The 18,671-nt window shown below is 61.1% G+C and overlaps 1 protein-coding gene across 10 annotated transcripts in view; it reads left to right on the forward strand.

The window, feature by feature from the left end:
* Nucleotides 1–18,339, forward strand: part of ATP9B (ATPase phospholipid transporting 9B (putative)) — a 115,563-nt gene extending 97,224 nt beyond the window's left edge. For 7 of the 10 annotated variants that reach the window (XM_053664166.1, XM_053664164.1, XM_053664165.1 and 4 more), the window contains 13 exons: nt 2,671–2,754; nt 2,981–3,151; nt 4,718–4,816; nt 6,412–6,501; nt 6,740–6,884; nt 7,077–7,141; nt 7,866–8,021; nt 8,113–8,177; nt 9,503–9,611; nt 11,222–11,444; nt 13,694–13,751; nt 14,348–14,551; nt 17,863–18,339. In XM_053664166.1, coding sequence (XP_053520141.1) covers nt 2,671–2,754; nt 2,981–3,151; nt 4,718–4,816; nt 6,412–6,501; nt 6,740–6,884; nt 7,077–7,141; nt 7,866–8,021; nt 8,113–8,177; nt 9,503–9,611; nt 11,222–11,444; nt 13,694–13,751; nt 14,348–14,551; nt 17,863–17,947 — 1,554 coding nt within the window. In that variant the 3' untranslated portion in view covers nt 17,948–18,339. The remainder of the gene's footprint in view (nt 1–2,670; nt 2,755–2,980; nt 3,152–4,717; nt 4,817–6,411; nt 6,502–6,739; nt 6,885–7,076; nt 7,142–7,865; nt 8,022–8,112; nt 8,178–9,502; nt 9,612–11,221; nt 11,445–13,693; nt 13,752–14,347; nt 14,552–17,862) is intronic. The other 3 variants (XM_053664167.1, XM_037148069.2, XM_053664163.1) reach the window with 1 other exon arrangement.
* Nucleotides 18,340–18,671: the final 332 nt, after the last annotated feature.

The following is an 18,671-nucleotide window of genomic DNA, read 5'->3' on the forward strand; positions in this document are numbered from 1 at the left end:
GCAGATGAGCGAGCAGAGCAGACAGGACAGTGTCCTCTCCCGCGGAGACGCTGGTGGCCAGGGTAAACCGCGATGCAGATTCAGACCCACCGTGGGCCGAGGCAGTTGCACCACCGCGGTGTGCTAAGGGTGACCAGGTCTCTTGAGCCTTGCGCAGCAGGGGTGGGGCTGCCGTTCAGTGACAGGCAGCCTCCTGTGCAGACAGCTCCCACCTCGGGGCTCGTGACGTTGTGGCACCTACGTGCAAGCAGGTCCGTCAGAAGATTGTTTGTATTAGTGAGAGTAGACAGCATTACTAATTACTCACTAAAAATCCTGAAGTGATAATGTGTATACAGCCAAAATTACGTTTTAATATATCCACTTTATAATCTGTTAGCAAGAAGATTTTAATCGACGTCTAATTTGTACGTGGGATTCACTTTAAAAACAGAAACTGAGATACAAACATGACCAGTGCTATGTCCCATCAGATTTCCCCTAAACAAACGGTGTTTGTTTCAGCCTCGTGAGGCTTTACGGTGTGGTGTTCACATTTGTGTGTTGAGAAGCTGGATTTCAAAGCCACATGAAAGCCCTGGGCACAGGGACGGTGGCCTGGAGCGTGTGTGCGCCTGCTGCGGCGCCCGCCCCTGGGGGCGTGGGGGGCACTGCACCCTGCACCGTGCTGGTGGCTGGAAGAGTCAATAGCTCTGCAGGCACTGGGGTTTAATCAGGGACATGAATAAATTAAATCCCCTGAAGACCTAGTAAAATGCCATAAAAATTACTTTTGGTCATAATGATGTGCAATTAATTATAAAATACTTGTTTAATTTATTTAGCTTTATGAGGTCAAATCAATAAATGTCTTGCAACAGACAGATAACGTCAGGTTGCCTTTCACAAAGAACTTCACTACCGACCCCACGTGCGTGCCCTCCCTCCGCATGGCGGTCTCTCCCACTCCCGCTTGACCTCCACCCCCGCTTTGTGTGGGGCTCTCGTGGTCTGAGGCCTCCACCTGCTGGCAGCCAGTCTGTCCGCCACGGGCCGCGCAGGCTCCTCCGTCTCCGACAAGCCCTCCAGGTCTGCTGGGTTGTTAGCTGTGTGCTTGTGTTCTCCAAACACTAACAAAACAACCGACAGGAGGCACTGACCCTTCTCACCCACCCCACGCCAGAAAGGGCCGGCTTACAAACCTGCGGCGGGAGTCCGCGCAGATGCACGGGAGCCACCTTCCCTCTGAAGCAGACTTGCCCCTCCCCCCAGACCTGTTGTTAGGGGGGAGACAGGAGTGAGGACCGGGGACGGGAGTAGGAGGACACAGTGGGAAGGAAGCACACCGCTGTCTTCTGGGCACCCTGTCCTCCAGCTGCGGCCCACTGTCGACTCCCCGCGGCGTGCATGGCTGTGAGCATCAGCTCTGGTCCACCCGACCGGGAACTGCAGCAGAGCTGAGGGTCCGCTGTGTGTGCCCGCAGGTTGTAGCATCTCGCTGCCCGCGCAGGGAGGGGTCTGCCGGCTGGGAGCCCTGGAGCGGGGGTGAGGTCATCTGGGAGGGGACAGGGTCTGCACATGGCAGCGATCTGGCCAGCAAGCAAGGAGCTTGGGCCTGGACGCTTTTATCAGTGGGCTGGCGGGCCTGACCCTGGGCGGTGAGGGATTTCAGCTCGTGTCTTGAAGGCCGGACACTCCAAGTCTCCATCCGCTCTGTGCGGGGCACAGAGGCAGCCCTTTCGCTGTGCAGACCTGCACTGGTGTCTCCCTCTCTTTTCGCTGAAGAAGGAGCTAATTAATTCCCTCTGGGGTGCGTTCGTTTAAGCACATCACATTACCAGCTGCATGTTTTTGATGGACGTTGGACATACTGTCTGTCTCTCCAGCCGTGCTTCAGAGCGGAAGCACCTCCCAACGACCCCGCCGTCCCTGGTGCTCGGCTGCAGGGCCTGTTCGCACTCGGGCTCCAAGGGGAAGTGGCCACCATGGTCTCTGCTGACCATGAGTGCCCAGGACAGGTGAAATGGCCAGCCTTTGGAGCTCTTACGGGTCAGAGTTTGGAAGTCGAGAGAGGGACTCAATGAGAAGGGTGGGGCCTCTGGGAGCCGAGTGGCTGGGTGAGCCTCTGCTGTCCTCGTTCTCGACGGGCTGCCAGGTGAGCCTCAGACAGGTGGTTCAGAGTGCTGTGGCTTGTCGTTCGTCACGTCGTGGCTTGAACTGCATTTTCCACAGAAACACTTTGTGACATTCCTGCCATCTCACTTCACTCCCTGCAGGGGCTCCCCACCTCCCCCCAACACCCAGCATCAGCCTCCGTGTGTTACTACACAAAGCCCAGGGCCAGCGTGGGGCACAGGGTGTCTCGTGTTCACGTGCCATTTTAAAAGTGGTTTGAGGCGGGAAGGAATTGAGTTTGTCATCTGGAGAGCCACACTGGGATGCCAGCCCCACTGTCCCCTCACCTCCTGTCCCCAGAGGCCTGGAGAGCAGGGACCAAGTGTGGGCTGGGGTGACCACGTGTGGGACCCTGGGTGGTGTTCCGAGTCCCGGGCCCACGTATCTAGTCTGTGGGCTCGTGGGCTCAGGATACAGGGACTGGGAGCAGAGTTGGAAATGCAGGGGACGTGGTCACAGCCAGGACGGCGACCCTGACCCTGCAGAGGCCCCTGTGACCTGCGTCTTCTTTCCCAGTGTGGAAACATGGCCCGCGAGGGTCTGCGCACCCTCGTGGTCGCGAAGAGGGCGCTGACCGAGGAGCAGTACCAGGACTTCGAGGTGAGCAGGCCCGGGCTTCCTGCATACTCGCCACGCCCGGCCCTTGTGTGCTCCGGTGCTGCTGTGAGTGGCTCTTCCTGCTCGGGTGACACGGAGGTCGCATGGCCGCAGCAGGAGCGTCAGGAGTCAGCCCCTGCCCTCTGCTGGGAGGGGGTGTTCCTTTAGCCCCGCCTGGCTCCCTGTCCTGAGTCCTGAGTGATGGACGGCACGGCCCCATCTGCCCCAGAGCCGCTACACGCAGGCCAAGCTGAGCGTGCACGACCGGGCGCTGAAGGTGGCCGCGGCGGTGGAGAGCCTGGAGCGCGAGATGCAGCTGCTGGGCCTGACGGGCGTGGAGGACCGGCTGCAGGCGGACGTGCGGCCCACCCTGGAGCTGCTGCGCAACGCGGGCATCAAGGTACCGCGCTGGCCTTGCTGCCCCAGTCCTGGCGCTTCCTGGCACCGGGCTCAGTTTCCCAGAATGTACCCTCTCAGCCGGTGCCGCCAGGGGAGCCGGGGGCTCAGTGACAGGTGGGGACACAAGCTATTTCAGCAATCGCCTCAGAGCGAGGGGTGCAGGGGCATTTAGAACAGGGCAGGCGGGCAGGCGGGGGAGCAGTGGCGGCAGAGGCGTGGATGCCGTCAGCAGGGAGCTCGGCCCTCGGACGCGTCAGAGGCCCAAAGTGACCATCGGGGGTGAAGAGGCGACCGCCGCCTGCTCGCTTTCTCGTGCCTGCCCACACACGTCGGGCCCGGCGTCTCTGCCATCGGGCCGGGCTCTCAGCAGGTGCAGAGTGAGTGTCTGGGTGTCCATATCAATTTCTTGCTCAGCTGGGGAAGATTTTCTGGGCTTTTTTTCTTCCTTTTCCAGTTGAAGGAAACACGCCCCCTGAAACCCTAGTCTCGGCTTCAGCCCACAGGCTTCCCCCGGGGCGGCAGGCAGGCCCCTGGCGGGCGGCCCTGGCCCCGAGTCTCAGCCCCGGCCTTGTGCCCCCAGCGGGTCCGGCCTCAGGTCCCGGCTCAGGAAGGGGAGCGTGAGCACAGGCGCACAGACAGTGAGAGAGCCCCAGCGCACCCCGATAGTCAGCACACGTCCGGCTTTCCTGCTCCCTGCTTCCTGCTTCCAAAAGTGTGTGTTTGTATGTGGTGCAGGAGACATCTGAAAATTCAGTGATGAGAAGTCACAGGAAGTCTTTGCTGTTATAAAAAACAGAGAGACCACTGTGTTATACGGTGAATGTCCTGCTTGCACTCTTCTCATATACTCTTGGGATATTTACACGTACATGTGTACACATGTGTAATTTGAAGATTTCACTTGATACAGCTTTCAGCCTAACTCCACCTGTTCACCCACTTTGAGCCCCAGTTTCCAGCCAAAAGCCGGGCAGCTGGGAGTGGGTGGCCAGGGCCCTCACCATGTGGTGCCTGTGCCACCCCCCAGGTCACAGCCCCGAGCCTAACCTTCACTTTGGGCTCCTCACTTCTGTGAGGCAAGTTAACAGAGACGCCGTTACTGGGGTGGACACCGACCTCACCACCTCCCCGGCTCCGTGCCCGGCACATGCACAGCGCTGTGCCGCCAGCACTGCCATCGTCCAGAACTTCTCCTCTTGCAAGTCTGACACTCTGTCCGCGCAAAGCCGAGCTCCCGTCCCCTTCCCCGCAGCCCCTGGCTCTCACCCACTGTCTACTGCCTGTCCCCATGACTCCGGTGACTCCAGGGGCCCCTCCAAGGGGGACCAGACAGCACTGGCTCTTTGTGCCTGCCTGCCTTCACTCGGCATTGCGTCCACAGGGCCCGGCCTGGCGTGTACCGCGTGCACCGCGGTCCTCCAGGGGCACGCGGTCGCCCCCATGGTGCAGACAGTGCAGGCGGTGCTGCTGTGACTGGGACCCTGGGGCTGCGGGCGTCCGTGCGGGAGGGACACTGAGAGGAGGCGAGAGAGCGGAGGCTGGGTCACCAGGGTGAACTGTTCCCTAGATATGGATGCTGACGGGTGACAAGCTGGAGACGGCCACCTGCATCGCCAAGAGCTCACACCTGGTATCGAGAATGCAGGACATTCACGTCTTCAGACCCGTAAGTCTGCCGGAGCCCCTCCGGGCCACAGCGTCTTCTCTGACAGTGGAGCCTGTTGCTCCTGTGAGTGTGCAGGCCGCTTCTCCCTGATGGCCGGTGGTCGGTTCTGAGAGAGAGCGACGCTCTTTCCCCCTCAGTCCATAAACCACCGGAAACAGATTTCCGTTAGTTGCTGTGATCAGAAGCTGCCTATGCTAGAAGCTGGGTCTGTGCAGATTGAAGAGCACCTTCCGTGGCCCTGTGGGAGTGGCTTGCACAACCACACGCCTGTCTTGGCACAGACCGGACACTGCAGTCCCTCCACCCACCTGTAAAGCCGCGGTCCCGTTGCCGGGGACCCCACTCCCTGCGGCCGCGGCCGCCTTCGGGGCCCAGGTCCAGATGCAGAGCAGGGACGTGGCTTTCGTCTGCCACCACCCTCCGAGTGGGTGCTCTTCCTTAACTAGCTCAAAGAAAATGAACACGAACGATTGAATTTATGTGTTTACTGTATGTATTGCTTTGGACTACATTTAATTCCAACAAAAAATAAAAGTTTCTGGGGTCTTGACGGGTGGTGGGTGAGCAGACACTGTGCATGTGTCTGCGTCTGCTCTGAATGCGGCGCGTGCACCTACAGACACAGACACTGAATACAATTTATATGTAAATGTAGTTTATTTTGAAGCATAGGAATCGCAAATTAGGCCCTGCAGACGACTATTTGCAATTAAATTATTAATGGTTCTGATAAAACTTCAGATCAATTTTTGTTGACTTTCCAGTGTTATAGCACCACAAATTAAAATTTCCACCATAAAACGTACCTATTTAAAGATGAATCTGAGATTAATTTGGACCACATATGAAACTTTTATTTCAGTCCTATAATATATCATTTCTTTTATGCCCCATAAAATTTCCACAGAAAGTGTGTCAGAACCAGTGTGTTGGTGTCTGAAGTGCCTTCGTTCCAAGTTAGTGACGTTTGAGCGCGATGGCTCGATTTTGCTCTTGCTGTCCGCTGGCTCGAACGGACAGGGAAGGGGAGCCCTGCGGCTCGGACGGGGGAGCAACTTAGTGGAGGCCTCGGCTGGTCGCCCAGGCCTCTCTCTGCCCAGGAGCTCGGTTCCCAGGGCCCCACGTCACCATGCAGCTGCGCCACAGACTTGTTGCTAGGGTGGGACGGCGGGGACAGGAGGGGCGGCCATGTGTCCTGATAAGCCACCGTCCTCTGTCCGCTGTGCTGTGCTGGGTTCTGCTGTGGGGCATCGGATGCCGCCGACCAGAGAAGGGGCAGAGCTTAGTCCGCGGGCGTCGGCTCCCAGAGCTGTTGCAGGAAGCCGAGAGCACTGCTTCTCCCGGGGCCTCGGGTGCGGAGCACCTTTCGGTGTTCGGTGATGTGTGTAAAGGCGTCAGTGACCCACACTAAGGGCTCGTGTGTTGCTGCCCACACCTGGGCATCACCGCCGCCTTCTCCCCTCTGGTGCAGGTGGCCAGTCGAGGGGAGGCCCACACCTGGGCATCACCGCCGCCTTCTCCCCTCTGGTGCAGGTGGCCAGTCGAGGGGAGGCCCACACCTGGGCATCACCGCCGCCTTCTCCCCTCTGGTGCAGGTGGCCAGTCGAGGGGACGCCCACCTGGAGCTGAACGCCTTTCGAAGGAAGCACGACTGCGCGTTGGTCATATCTGGGGACTCGCTGGAGGTGAGGCTGGTCCCAGCCCAGCGCATGGTTGGCTGGCTGTCTGTCCATCCGCCTGCCCACCCACCCATGTCTCTGGCCCAGCACGCGTCAGCTTTTCCTCCCATGGGCTAAGGACTCGCCAGGTTGAAGGCGCATCCTTGTATATCTCTGCTTACCTGGTTCTTCTCGTGTGGTGGTGGAGCCGGGACCCGGGGACAGAGACCCCGCACGCCCGGGGTATGACCAGCCTGTGTTCCAGGTGTGTCTGCGGTACTACGAGCACGAGCTCGTGGAGCTGGCCTGCCAGTGCCCTGCAGTGGTCTGCTGCCGCTGCTCGCCCACGCAGAAGGCCCGGATCGTGAAGCTGCTGCAGCAGCACACGCGCAGGCGCACCTGCGCCATCGGTGAGCTCCCCCCCCCCCCACACACACACACAGTGCCTGGGCTTCACAGTCCCTGTAGTTTAAGAGAAACTGGTGTCATGAAATCACAGGCGAAATCCTGTTCGACCTGTGACAGCAGGCAGCGTCTGTGGTGACAGGACAGGGCAGTGGAGGATTCTCACTCCCCACCCCCACCACTGTCCCCCTTCCCAGGTGACGGGGGGAACGACGTAAGCATGATCCAGGCTGCAGACTGCGGCGTCGGGATCGAAGGGAAGGTACGTCCGTCCCGTCAGCCTCCCTGGTGTGGGCTCGGCGCGTGGGAAGGGGTGAGCCCTCCCCGGATGAGGTGCAGGGAGAAAGCAGAGCGGCTCAGTGTCCTCCAGGGGGTCCTGTGAGGGACCTGCGGGTCCCCATGGACGTCACCATGTCCTCCGCAAACCTTCCTGGTGCCCACAGGACCTGCAGCCTCTCTCTCCTGCTGGCACGTGGGTCGTGTGTGGATGTCGCATCTCCAGGCTGGCTGGGAGCTGTGGTGTGGGCTTTGTCTTCCGTGCTCACACAACACCCTGTAGAGACCTGGAGGTGACGCTGGCTGCAGACCAGCCGTCCCCTGGGCTGCTCTGCTCCTGGTGCCGACAGTTGTGTGTCGTTTACAGGGCTTCCTTCAGTCCCGCCCAGTGGCTTTGTGAGGTGGTGGGCCGGTGGTGTCTAAACGTGAGAGAACTCAGGCTGATAGTCCTGAAGGTGCCCGAGGGTCCTGAGACCCCCGGGCCAGGCCCCTGGGCAGTGCTGTGTTCCACCTCTGCTGAGTTTCTGTGATGCCAAGAGGCAGCGGAGGATGGTCCGCACATCCTGGGTGGCCTGCAGCAGCCCTGTCCCCTGCCCTGGAGGCCGCCCCCGCTGTCGGGCAGGAGGCCTCAGCCGCCTCGGTGAGGTGTGAGCTCTGCGGCTGGGCGCAGACTTGCCGCCCGGTTTGCAGGGAGCACCTGTGCCTTGCAGGAGGGGAAGGCGGCCTCGCTGGCGGCAGACTTCTCCATAACGCAGTTCCGGCACGTCGGGCGGCTGCTGATGGTGCACGGGCGGAGCAGCTACAAGCGGTCTGCGGCACTCGGCCAGTTCGTCATGCACCGGGGCCTCATCATCTCCACCATGCAGGTGCGCAGGCCGGCGGGGGCGCAGTGGCACGCAGAGGGGCGGGCGGGGCGGGGAGGGCTGGTGGCTGACGCTGCCCTGTCCTCTCTCCAAGGCCGTGTTCTCCTCCGTCTGCTACTTCGCGTCTGTCCCCCTGTACCAGGGGTTCCTCATGGTGGGGTGAGTGCTCACAGGAGGCTGAGGGGTGGGGGGCCACGCACAGTGGGGGCTCAGTCGGCGGTGCCGATGCGGGAGCCGCACTCCGCCGGCGTGAGAGTGGGCACGGTGCCTGTCTGCCGACCCTCCCCCGATTCTGTCATTCAACGAGGACGTCTGTTTTCACAGCAAATCTGTGACATTTGTCGGGAACTTGGGTTGGCCAAAAAAGTTCATTTGGTTACTTCCGTGCACTGATGGCTCTAGTAGCCGGTAGTTGTCTGTAACTTCAATGGAAACGATTTCGTTACATTGTAGTATGACAGCCGTCCTAGCAACAGGCATTTTTTATAAGTTATCTAAATTGGTGAATTTTAATATTGAAGGTGGAAGGAAATATGCAACATTTTCAGCTTATTAGACTTTATTATTTCAAGAAGGGTAAAAATACAACTGAAACACACACAAAAAAAGATTTGTGCGGTGTGTGGAGAAGGTGCTGTGACTGATGGAACGTGTCAAAAGTGCTTTGTGACGGTCCAGCTGGAGATGGTCGCCGGGCAGCGCTGTGTGGCTGCGCGGACCAGCCGCAGCTGGCAGCGCTCCATCCGAGACAGTCCCTGGGAACAGTCAGGGTCACACCTGTGGGAGACAGCCGACATACTTACACTGTCCCAGCCAATAACGTTATTGGTGAAAATGAGAAAATGTGCCTTTTATGGAAAAAAGCAAACGGACTTTTTGGCCAACCCAGTAATAACCAGAACCTGGGAACAACCCAGATCCACCTCAGTGGGTGCTGGGGTCCCGGACGACCCCGCGAAGGGGCCCGCCAGCCCCGCAGCCCCGACGCCCCTCCAGGGAATCGGCCGACTAGAAGTGCCACCTCCACGGGCCGCCTGCTGTGCGGCGTGTGCGGGCAGCGTTGCAGTGACTGTAACTGCAGGGCGGGGAGAGACTCGTGGTGGCCGGGGGGCTGGAAGGGAGAGGTGGCAGGGGGGCCGGGTGAGGGCTGCCTGGTCAGCTCCAGGTCCCTGTCCCCGTCCTGGCCTGAGGCTGGGCTGCAGTTTGCCAGGTGCCCCCACTGGTTAAAGGGCCCAGGCTCTGCGTTACAAGTGACCACTGCACACGAGGCCACAGCCACCTCACACCGTTCGGTGGAGAAGGAAAACCGGGCCCCACCCACCGCCCGTTGCTGTGGCGGCGGGTGTGGGGTTCGGCTTCAGGAGTCGAGCTCGGTGCCGCCCCGTTTCTGCTTAGTTTTCGCCCCCCGGCCGCTGGCCCAGTGGGGTGTCCCCGGCCCAGTGGGACCGCCCGTCACACCGACTCACTGTGCTCTGGGCCCTCAGCTACGCCACCATCTACACCATGTTCCCCGTGTTCTCGCTGGTGCTGGACCAGGACGTGAAGCCGGACATGGCCATGCTGTACCCGGAGCTCTACAAGGACCTCACCAAGGTACGGCCCAAGGCCGGGCTGCCGCCGGCGCCGCGCGGCTCCCGGGGTCCTGAGGAGCCACCCCCTGCAAGGAGCAGTGCCAGCGTGAGGCAGTTTTTAGACCTTCCTGCAGGTTTCAGTCTGTTTTCTGTCCTTCGGGACATTTTTTAATTTCTTCTAGTTACTTTTGATATTTTCCTTTGGAGTTAAATGTTGAAAAGGGAAACAAGCTCTTCCTCGCCTGTCGGCGGGGGGCTCTGGCTTCACGGCGCGGCCCCGACCCGAGGGCTCGCGGCCACTGTGGCGCCCCGCACTCAGCAGGTGGACGGTGAGCCCCTCGCCGGCTGCCCGGCTCCTCTCCCGCGTCTGTGTGAGGCCCCACGGCCGCGGCTCCCGTCGGCGCCGCACACCTGCCCGCACACTGGTGCCCAAGTGTCCTGACCCCGGGACCCGTGGGCGCGATGACGCCGCTGAGGAAAAGTCCACCCCCGGGGAGCTTTGCAAAAGATTTAGTCATTTGCCTAAAATTGTGCGTGAAGGCGGAAATATTCCTGAAGGAAGTTTTAAATTTGTCATGCTTTTTATGAAAGCATGTTTCTGTAGCCCAGAAAATAGGCTCTGTGGGTGGGAGACCCCCTCGGCTCTCCAGATACAGGTCGAAGCGACTTGGGAATCTTCCAGGAGCAACACGGAGAACAAAGTCCACTAATCTCAAATCAGCTTGGGTTCACAGTTGAGTCGAAAGCCTCGGCTCAGATTTCTCGGTGATAGTGGCGTGTGGGGCGGTGACAGAGGTCGCAGCCCAGACCCCCCGCCCATCAGACGGCAGCTGACCCCACTTCCTGGTGTCACTGTGAGGCTCTCGTGAAATGAAGGTTTTGTCAAGGTCCTGGGAAGGTACAAGACACCCACATGACTTTTATAATGAGGGCAAAGATAGAGCTATCTACCAATATATCTACAAATGAGGTAAGGTAAAATACAAACACTACAGTCATGATATTGTCATTGTGAATATTACAAGTAGAAGAGAAGGTATTACATTAATCTCCTAGAATGCTGAAATCATTACCATTCGGTAAAGTGGAACAGGATCAATTCAAAAACCACGGGAAGCTACCGGGAGCCTTCGTGACCTCGGTCGGCGGTCTCCCTGTCCAAGCCGAGGGCTGCTCCCAGCCATCAGGGAGGTGCGTCCTCGTGGCACCGACCGGGTGAGCTGCCCCGGGAAGCAGGCCGTGTCAGCCGAGCGGCGGCCACCGCAGGTCAGCCCGGCACTGCCCCACGCCCGTGCGGGGTGCTCCCCGGCCCGTCTGCCCAATGTCCTGGGAGGGCAGAAGCGGGGCCCCTGCGCCTCAGCAGCATCTCTCTGGGCAGACAGCGAAGTGACTCGGTGACGGGAATCTGTTCTCGGCACCCAGTCTCTACACGTGACGGCAGCCGATAGGTTTAAACGTGCAGAGGGGTCGGGCTTCGGGTCTGAGTCGGGTCCTGTTAAGGGCCAGCGTCCGTTTCTGCTGTGGTGACCCACAGTTCAGAGTGTCAACACCTTTCGTTAGTGAGGACGCTGAGTGTGCTGGTAACAGCCTCGTCACTTGTTTTCTCCAGCCCTACTGTTTGTCTCTGTACAGCACGCCCTTCAAAGTCTAGAACACTGGACGCGCGTCGGAAACGGTGGCACTAAAGTGCTCCACCGCCTACCTCGGTGCAGACCGGTGACCTCCTCCTGCGGCACCGAGGGAAGCTGTGTGTTGCTCCTGAGCACTCGGCCCAGTGGGTCTGAACCCGGCACCTGCTGTCCCTGCCTGGGGACTGGCTGGCACGCGTCTGAGGCTCGTCAGTGCGGCGGGTCCGGTGAGGGTTCTGCGTTGGTGGCTGCACAGGCGCGCGAGATGTGGCTCCTGGTCCCAGCAGCCTGCGTTTGGTCAGGAACAGAGACTGCGAGCCTGTGGTCAGTCCAGTGCCGTGGTTAAGACGGCAGCATGAAGTAAACAGGTGGGCAGGGCAGGGGCTAACCAGGGCTAGTCTGTCCAGTAAGGCCTGCGCAGAGGCCCAGGGTCTGGGGGGTTTAAAGAAGATGTGAATGCACGTTCACAGGTTGGAACACGCGATGTGGATGAATCTGGACCAGGAGGTTCTAAAATGTGTGTGGACAGTCAAGGGAGTAGAACCACCGGACAGTTTAGAAAGGGAAGACGAAGCTGGAGACTTTGTAGGGAACGGCAGTTGCGGCGGCGGCGGACACAGAATCGAGAGCCCACCAGCCAGGCCCTGACCTGCGTGAACAGAGTCTGGAGCAAGGGTCAGCCTTCCCACGGCCAACTGCCCCCGGCAGGAGTGGACCCTCACAGAAGTACCCTTGAGGTGCGTCGTGGCCTAAACATTCAGGAGCAGGCGCCCATGACCTTGGATCAGACCTTTCAGACAGGGGCCAGAAGCACAAGCCATGAAAGAAAAATGAATAAATGAGACTGGTCCTCATTAAAATCTTCTGTGACTGACACTCTTGAGGAAGTGAAGAGACAGACCACCGGCTGGCAGAAAAGTATTTACAAATAGCACTTTTTTTAAAGATTTTATTTATTTATTTTTAGAGAGGGGGGAAGGAGAAAGGGAGGGAGAGAAACATCCATGTGTGGTTGCCTCTCACCTGCCCCACACTGGGGGCCTGCAACCCAGGCATGTGCCCTGATCAGGAATCAAACCCGCAGCCCCTGGTTCACAGGCCAGCGCTCCATCCGTTGAGCAACACCAGCCAGGGTGAAAATCGCACTTGTGACAAAGGACTTGAGCCCAGAATATATAAAAACCCTCGAGACTCACAGGAGTCCAGCCTTCTAAATGGGCAGAAGGCCTGGGTTGACCAGCTGAGAGTGACCCTGTGCAGGGCAAGTGGCTCACGAGGGGACGCACTGCCTCGTTGGGGAATTGAGACTTAAAACCTCGGGACAGAAGTGTGTTGGGAGGGGGCCGCAGACCCTGAAAGCCCAGCACCGACACGTGCGGGCGGCGGGACCCCTCCCCCCTCCCCTGCAAGGGAGGACAGTGTGCCCACGCGGCATCCCGGGTGCGGGCGTTTGTGGCGCCCTTGTCAGAATTGCCTGCACTGGGCCAGCCCGGCATCCTTCGTCCAGCGACTGCCGCAGCCGCACAGTGGGACAGCCCCACGGTGGGACAGCAACACGAGAGGAAGCACACCATCGCCCAGCAGCACTCGTGACCCTGAGATGCGACTTGCTGTGCAGAAGCAGCCAGACTCAGAACCGTGGGGGACCCACGCAGATGACCTCTGGGGCGGAGGAGGGCCCAGGGTCACCCATGTCTCGGTAGGAGGGGGACCAACGGGTGCGGAAGGAGGCAGCGGCCTGGCCTGGCCCTGCGGCGGATGGGAGGGCGCCGGTCAGACTCGGGAAGAGGACCCACAGACGGACCCACAGACGGATGGAATGCAGGAGGGGACAAAGCATCTCCACACTGGCGGGGTCGGGCGGGGGTGGAGGCAGCTGACTCTGACCCAAGTCGCTCTGAGTCTGTGGCCAGGCCTATAGTAGGGACCTCACGGGGAGCCTGGACGCGGGAGTGGCTCGTGGCAGCCGGGGACAGGTGAGGCCAGAGCTGTGCTGGGCAGGACGCAGTCAGGAGGAAGCCAGCGTGCACCCCAGAGACGAGGGTCTTCACTCGTGTGCCCGGAAGGGACACCTGGAGCCACCCCAAGAGCTCCCAGGACCCCCAGGGCTGAGCCCACCTCTCAGGACCACAGCAGTGGGGCCTGGAGAGGGTCTCACCACTGGGACAAGAAACAAGCCACAGCTCAGTGACGCTTGGGAGTGGCAGCATGCGCTCCCGTCCGCGTCCCCGACCTCTCACACCAGGTGGCACCGTGTCCTGTGAGCAGCCCTCACTTCTCTGACCTCTGTCTGGCTGCGTCAGGGCCGCCATTCCCTGGGCTCCTTCTGTGCTCGCAGGCACGCCCACCTCCCCCCTCGGGCTGGGCTCGGGCTCCGGCCCCGGCAGGATGGTGTCTAGGGAGCTGGGGGGCCACCAGGCTGAGCCCCTGAGCCCCTGGGTGCTCGGTGCTGACAGGCTCCCTCCTGTCCCCACAGGGCAGATCCTTGTCCTTCAAGACCTTCCTCGTCTGGGTTGTGATCAGCATTTACCAAGGTAAGAGGCAGAGGCTCTGACTTCTGCCGGCAGCACTGCCTGCATCTGCCCCTTAGACCCCGCCCCCGGCTGAATTGGCCTCTGACCCCAGAGACCCTGCTCCAGCAGCGGGCCTTCCAGCCTCTTCACAGGGCAGCGGGGGCGGCGCTTCTTGTAACTGATGAACGTCACTTAAAAACTGGCCTGTTTTTAATTAAATGTAAGTCCAGGGAAATTGTGACGGGTACGCACCACACGGTGCTTTCAGGGGCCAGCGGGGAGCAGGGCTGGGAGAGTCCAAATCTGACGTCGGCAGCTGCCGGTGCCCGGTTTGCACTCTCGACAACCCAGGGTGTGAGGACCAGGCCGAGCCGACCGGCCACATGGAAACACGAAGTTACTCGGCAAGGTGGGGGCGGCTCCTCCTGCAGGTGTTTTATTTACAATCGAGTGTCAGTCAGTGGGGAGCATGGGGTGGGCCGAGCCCCCCCCCCCCGCCGTCTCCAAGGGCCATGGCTGTCGGCAGCCTCTCCTCCCCGTCTCGCTGCCGCAGTGGCGGGGGCTCCCAGCCCGGACCCCGGAGCTGTGGCCCGAGCGCCTGCCCGGCTGTGTTGCAGGCGGCGTCCTCATGTACGGGGCCCTGCTGCTCTTCGAGGCGGAGTTCGTCCACGTCGTGGCCATCTCCTTCACGGCCCTCGTCCTCACCGAGCTGCTGATGGTGGCGCTGACCGTGCGGACGTGGCACTGGCTCATGGTCGTGGCCGAGCTGCTCAGCCTGGGCTGCTACGTGGCCTCACTCGCTTTCCTGAACGAGTATTTCGGTGAGTGGCCTGGGATAACTAACTGTCAGAGGTTTCTGAACGGTTTTTATCGTCACTGTCCACACGTCGTCTGCAATCACAGGTCACTGTAAAACGCACACCAGAAAGCTTCAAACACACGGTCTTACCGGGGAGGGGGGTCGACGCCCTGTGATCAGTTTAACTTCGGATACCCTCTGTCTTGGCTTTGACAGAGACGCTGCGTATGTCACGTGGAGGCCTCTGCGCCAGGCACCCCAGGGCGCCCACACCCAGGCGCCGGCCAACTCTTCCGGCCACAGCCAGGCGACACGTGGCGCCGGGCGAGAGCCGACAGTGACGTGGCCTTGGACAGGGTCGGGTGGTGGCCGTCTGCGTGCTCCTCCCAGCAGCCACTCCGTCACTGTCACCCCTTGGGTGGCCTGTCAGGGACGACTGTCCGTCACAGGCCCTTGCCCAGGCCTGGCTGGCACGTGACCGTCCTCCATCTCCCTCTGACCCGCCCTCACCTGCCTGATCAAAGCCGCCCCTTTCTCCTCCCCACCAGTCTCAGGGCTTTGGGGCCAGAGGGTGGGGGTGACTTCCCCCTGTCACCCCCCAAACTGATGCCAGTGCCCGCAGGACTGCCTGAGACTCCAAGGTCTGTATATCAGGCTGAGGGAGGAGAAGGCATGTGACCGTGAGACAGGGCGGCATTGTCCCCAGGTCCCCAGGGGTGGGGCACGGAGGTGCGCCCTCGAAGCAGAACTCTGGCTGCTTGGGAACAGCAGGCCACATCCCTCCCGGTCCAAGATCAAGAGCCCCTCGTCCCGATGGCACGTCAGCAACCGTGGTGCAGGGAGCCTGGGACCCCGAGGGAGGCCGGCGACTTCCTGCGGAAACGGCAGCATCCAGGTCACTGATCGCTGGAAGCTCCCGGGTCCGCTGTGGCCACTGAGCCAACGCTCAGTCCGAGGGCCCCGGGACTTCCGCCGCCATCTGCCTCCCCACTGAGAAACGTCAGCCCTTCACGCCAGCTCACGTGATGCGTGTCAGGTGCCTGCTGCGAGCGCCGTGCACTGTGCTGCTGCGAGGGGACTGGAGAGGCCTGTCTCCCGGCAGAATTCTCCGGAGCAGGAGACCCCACCGGGCATCCAAACGGGGACAGGCCGGGGCCAGACCCCTCTGCCAGCTGGGGCTGTCTTCCTGAGGGTCGTCGTGTGGGACGGCAGGGTCACCCGGCAACTGAGGAGCCCGCGGCCCCACACGGACGTCGTGATCCTGGAGCAAACAAGCCCAAATGAATGAAGGAGGCGTGAGCTGTGTCTGCCACGCCAGAGGAGGCCTCAGACGAGAAAACACGCCCTGAGCAGCCCCACAGGTGCACTGAGCCAGCCCAGAGAGACAGGTCACAGGCACTGCGAAGCGCAGGAGGCCTCCGGGACAGGGCTGGAGAAACCCCACCAGCAGCCCCGCCCGTGGGAAAGGACCACCTCTGGGCTGTGCCGTGGCCGCAGCGGGGGGCAGGGGCTCAGCCTGCGGCGGACGCGCTCGAGGTCCCGGCGACACCCCAGGCCAGCTTTCTGGGGAGTCGGGAAGCGGGGCGCCGTGAGGTCCTTGCGGAACGTCTGTGTTGACCTGCAGTTCTTTGTGGGTCGTTACGAAATGAATTCTGGGTGGGGGAGTCCCCACACGACAGGTGGCAGAGAAGTGGAGGGAGTCCTGTAGTGAAAGCAGAGCCCGGGCCGTCGACATCCTGTCCCCATGTGTCCTCGGCCATGTGTCCTCGGCAGTGTGGACGTGGGTGGGAACCCGTGCGGAGGGCTCCCGTCTTGTGTCAGAGGGGCACTCGCCGCACAGACAGTCGGGCCCCCCCTGAAACAGCTGCTCCTCGTCGCTCGGGGTGGGGGGGGTGCACAAGTGTGTTTCCTGCCCAAACCGCACTCAGCCGCTCAACTGCGGGGGTCCTTCGGGAGCAAACACGGAGAACAAAGCAAAACACGGGAACGAAAGTGCAGACATTGCGTCTGTCGTGAAACCGAGGAAGCGTGGACCTGGCTGAACCCAGTCACCAGAGAACGAGGCACGTCGCGTGGCCACAGGGGAGGGACCCAGACCTGCTGGACCTGGTCTCCTCCTCTGTAAACTGGACACGCAGTCCCGTTTGTTCGTCAAAGGGCCGGTCTGGCGACGCACAGTCTCGACTGACTCATCAGTTTAAATGTGTGTGAGCAACTCGGACAAATGCCTCCTGGGCTGTCGGGAGCTCGGCAGATGCGCCTGCGTGTTGCCTCAGAGACGAAGTCCCTCTGCCGTCCCCGCTGTAACTGCGGAGGTTCACCACCGCCCTGCGGTCCCACCTGGAAAGGGCTCCCGTCGCCGTCGCCGTGGCTGCTTCCCGGGTGTCTCTTGATTGGTCAGCTGACAGCCGCGCCCCCAGCAGCCCTCACGCCCTGTCCTCCGTGGCTTGCGCACTGCGGTTTCCAGACAGGCCAGGGCAGGGTGTCTCACGGAGCTGTCCCGGGGAGGTGAGGTCAACGCTCCTGTCAGGGGGACAAGTGTAGGACGGTGTTGGCTGAGATTCTCAACCGATAAGAACAGCCTCCCCCTAACCTGGTTTCTTGCTGCCTCACTGCGCCTCTGCCCCCATGGGAAGGTGCTCCCCCCACCCCATCAAGTCCTGTGCCCCGGGGTCGGGGGTGTTCAGGTGCAGGTCTGCTGACGAGGGTCCAGGTCCGCATCCGTCAGGCGCCAGTTGATCCCTCCCGGCAACATCTTTGCCTTTTTGTGATGGGGGTGCTGAGCCCTGGGAAACGCGGTCAGGATGTCCAAAGCGTGGTCCAGTGCAGGCCGCACCCCGCGTCCTTAGGGTCCTTTCGCTGACACCCCACACGCAGGCTGGTGTCTTCTCTACGACTCTTCCGTGCCTCGGAGCCCTGTCTCCTGCCAAGAGGGCCTGTCCCGACTCAGCAGTCTGAGGGGCCCCTGCCCTGGGAGAGGCCGGTGCCTCGGACCTTCTCTTCTCCACGTGCCGGGCCTCAGAGGGCCGGTCCCCGCAGCACTGCTGTGCCCCCGAGGCCGAGGCACAGGAAGGAGGAGCTGTGGTGGCCCTGCTTTGCAGCCACTCCAGGTGCTCCTGAGGGCAGGAAGGTGGGCCCGACGGTCTGGGCCTGTCCAAGGCCCCGCTGAGGTTGCACAGTCCCTCTCAGGGGAGTCCGTCACATCTGGTGCACAGGGAAAGACTGACGGCTGCCTCCAAGGTCGGGCAGCGCCTCCGGGGGCTCACCGTAGGTGGGCCCTGCGGCCTCCCTCCTGGCCTGCCTCTCACGCCCTCCTGTTTTTCTCCCCTGCAGACGTGGCCTTTATCACTACTGTGGCCTTCGTGTGGAAGGTGTCGGCTGTCACCGTGGTCAGCTGCCTCCCGCTCTACGTCCTTAAGTACTTGAAGCGCAAGCTCTCCCCGCCCAGCTACTCCAAGCTGACGTCCTAGCTCCAGCCCTGACGGCACCATGGGTCCCCAGGGGCCTCTGTGCAGTGGCCCCTGGGACAGGAGAGCGAGCGCATGGAGCCCGAGGAGCGTTCTGAGCGGACACCACTGTGGGCGTGGCGCCCAGGCAGGGCAACGGTCCCGGTCCCTGCTGTTTCTAAAATTTCATTTTCACATTGGACCAGCTTCTGTTTCTATAATGCACTCCCCTCGCCCTGGTTTCTGAAGATTGAAACAGAAGCTTGTTTGATGTTCTGCAGCTTCCCAACACACAAGAGCTTCCTTCTCTGCTGTAACGCAGACAGTCTTCCCGGCTCGGCCAATAAAGCCCAGGCTGAGGCCACTGCGCATGCGTCCAGGGCTCCGGGTAGACGGGCGGGCGGTCTTGCTCCACCACGCCCCGCGGCAGCTGCGGTTACGTAGGGGCATTGCTGTTGGGGGACTGGTGTTTAAGGTCCTGTCCTCACACGTGTGACATCACTGCAAAGCCACGTCCACGTCTGGACGCCACGCCCTGTGAACTCACGAGCCACAGCACCAGGCACCCGGTCTCTGGCTTTCCTGGCTGCTCTGGTTGCTGACGCACACGCACTCGTGACCATATGCAGGAAGGCCCGTCCCCAAGCTGCTGGCCCACCTCCGGGAGGCAGCTCCCTGCTCTTGTTGACCGACCCG

This window comes from Artibeus jamaicensis, unplaced genomic scaffold (assembly GCF_021234435.1).
Source record: "Artibeus jamaicensis isolate MK-2021 breed Jamaican fruit bat unplaced genomic scaffold, CSHL_Jam_final contig_354, whole genome shotgun sequence".
Taxonomy (NCBI): Eukaryota; Metazoa; Chordata; class Mammalia; order Chiroptera; family Phyllostomidae; genus Artibeus; species Artibeus jamaicensis.